The 8,171-nt window shown below is 41.1% G+C and overlaps 1 protein-coding gene across 1 annotated transcript; it reads right to left on the reverse strand.

Moving 5' to 3' along the window:
* Positions 1-1,448: 1,448 nt before the first annotated feature.
* LOC141050028 (olfactory receptor 5AP2-like) lies at positions 1,449-7,984 on the reverse strand. Its single transcript, XM_073546862.1, has 2 exons — positions 7,870-7,984; positions 1,449-2,308 (listed from the first exon to the last, which is right to left on the reverse strand). Exons 1-2 carry the CDS (start codon positions 7,982-7,984, stop codon positions 1,449-1,451), a joined length of 975 nt encoding a protein of 324 aa, XP_073402963.1.
* Between the last annotated feature and the right edge of the window lie 187 nt (positions 7,985-8,171).

The raw sequence follows: 8,171 nt of genomic DNA on the forward strand, positions 1-8,171 counted from the left end.
GCACGGGAATGTGGATGCCCTGTCATGGGTACATTGCATGTTGGCAAAGGTGCTCTGCCCCCAACTTTGGGCAGAGGGAGAGGTATGAAAAGTGGCAACTGGATAGATCCTAGATAGGAAATATGTATCACCAGAGTGGTAAGCCTTGGTGATGTGAGCAAGAAAAACATGTTCCAGCATAGATTGTGCTGAGAGGTTTATTAATGTGCACTGATCTTGGGCCCAGGTTTTAGGAACTGCCAAAAGAGCTGATTGGGACTTGCCATTCCCATATTCTCCTATCCAGGCTTTGCAACCTGATTAAAAGCCAGCTGAGTTGCATCATTCACTGTTCTGTGTTTGGGAAGAGGGAAGGACCTTGTAGAGATGGTTGATCTCTGCCATAGATTCCAAGTGAACTTTTATTTGTTCTGGTGAGCCGAACTGCCATATATTTACTAATGCAGGAACTGTTTAGTTTCTGATATTCCTTTCTGCCCAGAAGAGGCTGTTTTGTTAAGAGTCAAATTCGTCAGAACTGCTGGTTCATGAATTTTGTGCAAAAATGCTCTTTAATTTTGAATTTTTAGTGCAAAACGTTATGAATTTCGTTAAAATGTTGTATGCAAGTCTAAATATTGTGGAAAAAAAAAATCACTCCATGAAGCAAAAATGTGTCTGTAGACATCTGGGTTACAAAAACCCAGCCCACAAAGGTGAACAAAGGAAAAAGAAGACAAAAAAGTAGAAAATAGACTTAAAAATATCAACACAGCTTCAAAAAAGAATTAGCTGTGAAGACAAAACTAGGAAAAAAGTAGGAGGAAATGCAATAATAATGGGGTATTATTGTATTTCCTCCTACTTTTTTCCTTACATCTATGGCTTAGACCAATAGTCTGCAAGCTGTGGCTGTCCAGCTGTTAGAAATATCCAGCAATACTGCTACAACCTGAGCCCAAGGTCACAACCAAGCATATCGGAGACCACGTGTCTAGGCCAACCTACAGTTCGCCTGTTTCAGCATTTATGCATTTATCGTGCCTTGCCTGGTTACTGGAGGATTTCTTTCTTGCAATATTTTCCTCGTGGCTAATTTATGACAAGAATGAGACCTGAAAGTCCTTGAACGCTGCTACTTATCGGTTTATGAGTTATTGAACTATGATTTGGTTTTTGCTTGGGAATGTCTCTAATATCCTCCTCCTACAAGAAGACCATCAACCTCCTTCCATGTCTTCAATTACCCTATGAACACTTATTTGCAAAGAACCTCTCTACCGGATATGGGTCAGATCTTGTCTTCTTCCCACATTGTAGCCTTTGTTCCCTATTTTTTATGATTAACATAATATCTCTCCCCTAAACAACAGGACCCAGACATTAAAAGGACCATCAGGAAACTTCAAACTGTTTGTGAAGTGCATTTGTACCCAATACCTCAGTGTGAGGTCCAGGATGGTGCCAACCTACCTATGTCCAATACCCGAAGAAACCCGATCTACTGAAGCAGGATTACGCATTGCTTTCTCTATGGCTTTAATTATCTCCTGGTTCCTCAGCGTGTATACTAGTGGATTAAGCAGTGGGGTCACCACTGCATAGAAGACTGCAACCACCTTGTCTTGGCTCGTAAAGACACTGGAAGGAGGACGTAAGTAGTTGAAGAAAAGTGTTACATAAAATACTGAGGCGCACATGAGATGTGAGGAGCACGTACTGAAGGCTTTCTTCCTGCCCTCTGCAGAGGTCATTCTTAAGATTGAAGAAATTATGAGCACATATGAAAAGATGATTGTCATAAATGGGATAATAGTGCCTATACCAACTATCAACAATGTGACCATGGTACAATAGAAAGTGTCAGAGCAGGATAGCTTGAGAAGTTGTGGAGTATCACAGTAGAAGTGGTCGATGAGGTTTGATCCACAAAAATTGAGAGCAAATGTACAACTGGTCTGTACCGATGACTGTAAGAAACCAATGGAGAAGGCAACAGAAAAAAGATGTAGACATTTCTTCCTAGTCATTATAGACATATAATGGAGTGGCTGGCAGATGGCAACATAGCGGTCGTAGGACATGATGGAGAGAAGGAAATCTTCACTTCCTCCTAGAGCTGCGTAGAAAAAGAACTGCAGAGCACAACCAGTAAATGAGATGACCTTCTTCTCCAAGAGAAGATCGAAAATCAGTTTTGGAGTAATGATGAAGGAATAGAAGATGTCAATCAAAGAGAGGAAGCTCAAGAAGTAGTACATGGGTGAGTGGAGTCTGGAGGTGTTATAGACCAGAGCTATGATGCCGATGTTACATACTACAGTCATGACTAGAGTTGAGCGATACCGTCCGATACTTCAAAGTATCGTATCGGATGGTATCGGCCGATCTTTAAAAAAAGTATCGGTATCGCCGATTCCGATACCGGAAGTCCCATTCAAGTCTATGAGACTTCCGGTATCGGAATAAGATAAACCCTTTCCTGCCCTTGTACAGCCTCTCTGGGGTCCGTACGGGCCTTTCGGGGGGCTGTGCCGGCCTGCCAGGGGGTCTGTGCAGGCTCCGGTGGTCTGTGCCGGCCTGCCGGTGGTCTGTGCAGGCTCCGGGGGGCTGTGCCGGCCTGCCGGGGGGCTGTGCAGGCTCCGGGGGGCTGTGCCGGCCTGCCGGGGGGCTGTGCCGGCCTGCCGGGGGGCTGTGCCGGCCTGCCGGTGGTCTGTGCAGGCTCCGGGGGTCTGTGCAGGCATCGTCCGATGGGACTACAAGTCCCATCGGGCGATGCCTGCTACCATGACAGTGATTGACACATTAGCCAATGATGGGACAGTAGTAGTCCCATCATCCGGCTAATGTGTTAAATGTAAAAAAAATAAAAAAAAAAAAAAAAAAAATTACATGCTACATACATACAACATGCATACTACATACATGCTACATTCATACTACATACTACATACATGCTACATTCATACTACATAAATACTACATGCAACATACATACTACATATATACTACATGCATGCTACATACATACTGCATGCTACATACATACCACATATATACTACATACATACTACATGCATGCTACATGCATGCTACATGCTACATACATAACACATATATACTACATGCATGCTACATACATACTACATGCTACATACTACATATATACTACATGCATGCTACATACATACTACATGCTACATACTACATATATACTACATGCATGCTACATACATACTACATGCTACATACATACTACATATATACTACATGCATGCTACATGCTACATACATACTACATATATACTACATACATACTACATACATACTACATGCATGCTACATACATACATACATACATACAGCTGAAAATGAATTGAGGCTTGCAAGAGATGTCAAAAGCAATAATAAAGGATTTTGGGGATATGTCAAAAGTAAAAGAAAAGTCAAAGATGCTATAGGATTTTTACAGGATGAAAATGATGAAATGGTAAGACAGGATGTTGAGAAGGCTGAACTTTTAAATTCCTATTTTGCATCTGTTTTCTCTCAGAAAGGAAATGTAACATCAACTGTTATTCACTGTCCTATTAAGGGAATAGAAGAATCCAGGATATCTATAAACAGAAAGATAGTGAGGAAACACTTAGCTAGCCTAAATGAATTCAAGTCTCCAGGTCCAGATGAATTACACCCCAGAGTACTGAAGGAGATAGCAGAAGAAATTTTTGAACCCCTCTCTATAATCTTTGAAAATTCTTGGAGAACAGGAGAAGTGCCAGAAGACTGGAGAAGAGCAAATGTTGTTCCTATCTTCAAAAAGGGGAAGAAGGTGGACCCAGGTAACTATAGGCCGGTGAGTCTGACTTCTATACCAGGAAAGATCTTTGAACAAATTATTAAACAACATGTATGTCAATACCTGGATAAGAATGAAGTGATTAAACAGTGTCAGCATGGGTTTGTAACTAATAAGTCATGTCAGACTAACTTAATTTCCTTCTATGACGGTATCACTGATTGGTTGGATCAAGGAAATGCTGTAGATATAGTATATCTTGACTTCAGCAAAGCATTTGACAAAGTCTCTCATACAATCCTTATTGAAAAAATGATTAAGTATGGAATGGACAAGGCAACTGTTAGGTGGATTCATAACTGGCTTAGTGATCGGACCCAAAGAGTGGTCGTAAATGGCTGCACATCCAGTTGGAAGAATGTCTCAAGTGGGGTACCACAGGGCTCTGTCCTGGGCCCTGTATTGTTCAACATCTTTATCAACGATTTAGATGAAGGAATTGAGGGTAAACTGATTAAATTTGCTGATGACACAAAGCTAGGAGGGATAGCTAATACTAGAGAAGAGAGAGAGAGGATTCAAAAAGATTTAAATAAACTGGAGAAGTGGGCAGCAACTAACAGAATGGTTTTTAACAGGGAGAAATGCAAAGTACTACATCTGGGCAATAAAAATGGAAAAAGCATATATAGAATGGGAGGAATAGGGCTAAGTGACAGCACATGTGAAAAAGACTTGGGTATACTAATAGATCACAGACTGAATATGAGTCAACAGTGTGATGCAGCAGCAAAAAAGGCAAATGCAATTCTAGGATGTATTAACAGAAGCATACAGTCTAGATCACGTGAAGTCATTATTTCCCTCTACTCCTCTTTGGTCAGACCTCATCTGGAATATTGTGTCCAGTTTTGGGCACCACATTTTAAAAAAGACATCAACAAACTGGAGCAAGTTCAGAAAAGAGCGACCAGAATGGTGACCGGTCTGCAAACCCTGTCTTATGAGGAAAGGTTGCAGGATTTGGGAATGTTTAGTTTGCAAAAGAGAAGACTGAGAGGAGACTTAATAGCTGTCTACAAATATCTAAAGGGCTGTCACATTGTAGAAGGATCAACTTTATTCTCATTTGCACAAGGAAAGACTAGAAGCAATGGGATGAAACTGAATGGGAGGAGACACAGATTAGATATTAGAAAAAACTTTTTGACAGTTAGAGTGATCAATGAGTGGAACAGGCTGCCACGAGAAGTGGTGAGTTCTCCTTCAATGGAAGTCTTCAAACAGAGGCTGGACAGACATCTGACTGGGATGATTTAGCGAATCCTGCTTTGAGCAGGGGGTTGGACCAGATGGCCCAGGAGGTCCCTTCCAACTCTACGATTCTATGATTCTATGATTCTATGATTCTATACCACATACATAACACATATATACTACATGCATGCTACATACATACTACATGCTACATACATACCATATACATACTACATGCATGCTACATACATACTACATGCTACATACATACCATATACATACTACATGCATGCTACATACATACTACATGCATGCTACATACATACTACATGCTACATACATACTACATATATACTACATGCATGCTACATACATACTACATGCTACATACATACTACATATATACTACATGCATGCTACATACTACATGCTACATACATACTACATATATACTACATGCATGCTACATACATACTACATGCATGCTACATACATACTACATGCTACATACATACCACATACATACTACATATATACTACATGCATGCTACATACATACTGCATGCTACATGCATGCTACATACATACTACATACATACTACATGCTACATACATACCACATATATACTACATACATACAATACATTCATACAATACATACATAGACATACAGTACATATAACATAGAGTAACATACTTACCAATACTTGTCACATTGTTCCCCGAAGCCATTGTCTTTTCCGGGAATAAATATTAACATAACAAACCACAAAAATACTCACCCACGATCCGAAGCAGTCCACGAGTGTGTCCCACGACGATCTTGGGTAGAGAACTGCAGCATCAGCTGTTGCTGCCGTTCTCTACGGGCTGCAGGAATCCAATGACGGAAGGTAGGTATCCTTCCGCACTGTATTCCTCCGCCACTTAAAAAAAAAAAAAGTCCCTAGTCTCACTTTATGCCATTGCTGTGTGGGAATTTCCCATTGGATTCCTGCAGCCCGTAGAGAACGGCAGCAACAGCTGATGCTGCAGTTCTCTACCCAAGATCGTCGTGGGACACACTCGTGGACTGCTTCGGATCGTGGGTGAGTATTTTTGTGGTTTGTTATGTTAATATTTATTCCCGGAAAAGACAATGGCTTCGGGGAACAATGTGACAAGTATTGGTAAGTATGTTACTCTATGTTATATGTACTGTATGTCTATGTATGTATTGTATGAATGTATTGTATGTATGTAGTATATATGTGGTATGTATGTAGCATGTAGTATGTATGTAGTATGTATGTAGCATGCATGTAGCATGCAGTATGTATGTAGCATGCATGTAGTATATATGTAGTATATATGTGGTATGTATGTAGCATGTAGTATGTATGTAGCATGCATGTAGTATGTATGTAGCATGCATGTAGTATATATGTAGTATGTATGTAGCATGTAGTATGTAGCATGCATGTAGTATATATGTAGTATGTATGTAGCATGTAGTATGTATGTAGCATGCATGTAGTATATATGTAGTATGTATGTAGCATGTAGTATGTATGTAGCATGCATGTAGTATGTATGTAGCATGCATGTAGTATGTATATGGTATGTATGTAGCATGTAGTATGTATGTAGCATGCATGTAGTATGTATATGGTATGTATGTAGCATGTAGTATGTATGTAGCATGCATGTAGTATATATGTGTTATGTATGTGGTATGTATGTAGCATGCATGTAGTATGTATGTAGTATGTATGTAGTATATATGTAGTATGTATGTAGCATGTAGCATGCATGTAGTATATATGTAGTATGTATGTAGCATGTAGTATGTATGTAGCATGCATGTAGTATATATGTAGTATGTAGCATGTAGTATGTATGTAGCATGCATGTAGTATATATGTAGTATGTATGTAGTATGTATGTAGCATGTAGTATGTATGTAGCATGCATGTAGTATATATGTGTTATGTATGTAGCATGTAGCATGCATGTAGCATGCATGTAGTATGTATGTAGTATATATGTGGTATGTATGTAGCATGCAGTATGTATGTAGCATGCATGTAGTATATATGTAGTATGTATGTTGCATGTAGTATTTATGTAGTATGAATGTAGCATGTATGTAGTATGTAGTATGAATGTAGCATATATGTAGTATGCATGTTGTATGTATGTAGCATGTAATTTTTTTTTTTTTATTTTATTTTTTTTTACATTTAACACATTAGCCGGATGATGGGACTACTACTGTCCCATCATTGGCTAATGTGTCAATCACTGTCATGGTAGCAGGCATCGCCCGATGGGACTTGTAGTCCCATCGGACGATGCTTGCACAGACCCCCGGACATCAGCACAGCCCCCCGGCAGGCCGGCACAGCCCCCCGGCAGGCCGGTACAGACCCCCACAGGGTGCACAGACCACCGGCAGGCCGGCACAGCCCCCCGGCAGGCCGGTACAGACCCCCACAGGGTGCACAGACCACCAGCAGGCCGGCACAGCCCCCCGGCAGGCCGGTACAGACCCCCACAGGGTGCACAGACCACCGGCAGGCCGGCACAGCCCCCCGGCAGGCCGGTACAGACCCCGGGCAGTCCACACAGCCCCCCGGCAGGCCGGCAGAGACCCCCGGAAGGCCCGAAATGACGGCGCATCATGATGCGCACACACCGCGCATCATGATGACGTCAGTCTGTCAATCAACTTTGAACTTCCGATTCCGATGCCGAATTCCGATATTGAAAAAATATCGGAAGTCGGTATCGGAATTCCGATACAGCAAGTATCGGCCGATACCCGATACTTGCGGTATCGGAATGCTCAACACTAGTCATGACATAAACAAGTGAGAAGAAAACAAAGAGAAATGGTGCAAGACTCTCATTATCGGTCAGTCCAGAGAACATAAACATGGTAACCTGTGTCCTGTTAAGGAAGCCCATGGATTCCAGCCTCTGTAGCGAAAGTACAAGTATTAAGAAGTCACAAAAGCTATAAAATGTAAGCTTTGGTAGAAAAAAAATATTTCGAAATTTCAACTTGTGGTTACACGCAAAGATTTGAAAATAGAAAATTCCATTATTTACCAAGCTACCACATGATAACATCTAAGTCTTTTCAACGGAGACC

The sequence above is a fragment of the Dendrobates tinctorius genome, unplaced genomic scaffold (assembly GCF_039654945.1).
Source record: "Dendrobates tinctorius isolate UK_male_01 unplaced genomic scaffold, ASM3965494v1 ptg000151l, whole genome shotgun sequence".
Classification (NCBI taxonomy): Eukaryota; Metazoa; Chordata; class Amphibia; order Anura; family Dendrobatidae; genus Dendrobates; species Dendrobates tinctorius.

Coding starts and splice junctions, on each gene's coding strand:
- LOC141050028 (XM_073546862.1), bottom strand. CDS start 7,984: ATGGGCTTCCTTAACAGGACACAGGTTACCATGTTTATGTTCTCTGGA. Junction 2,309..7,869: donor ACTTGTTTATGTCATGACTA/GTGTTGAGCATT, acceptor GCTCAACTCTAG/TCATGACTGTAGTATGTAAC.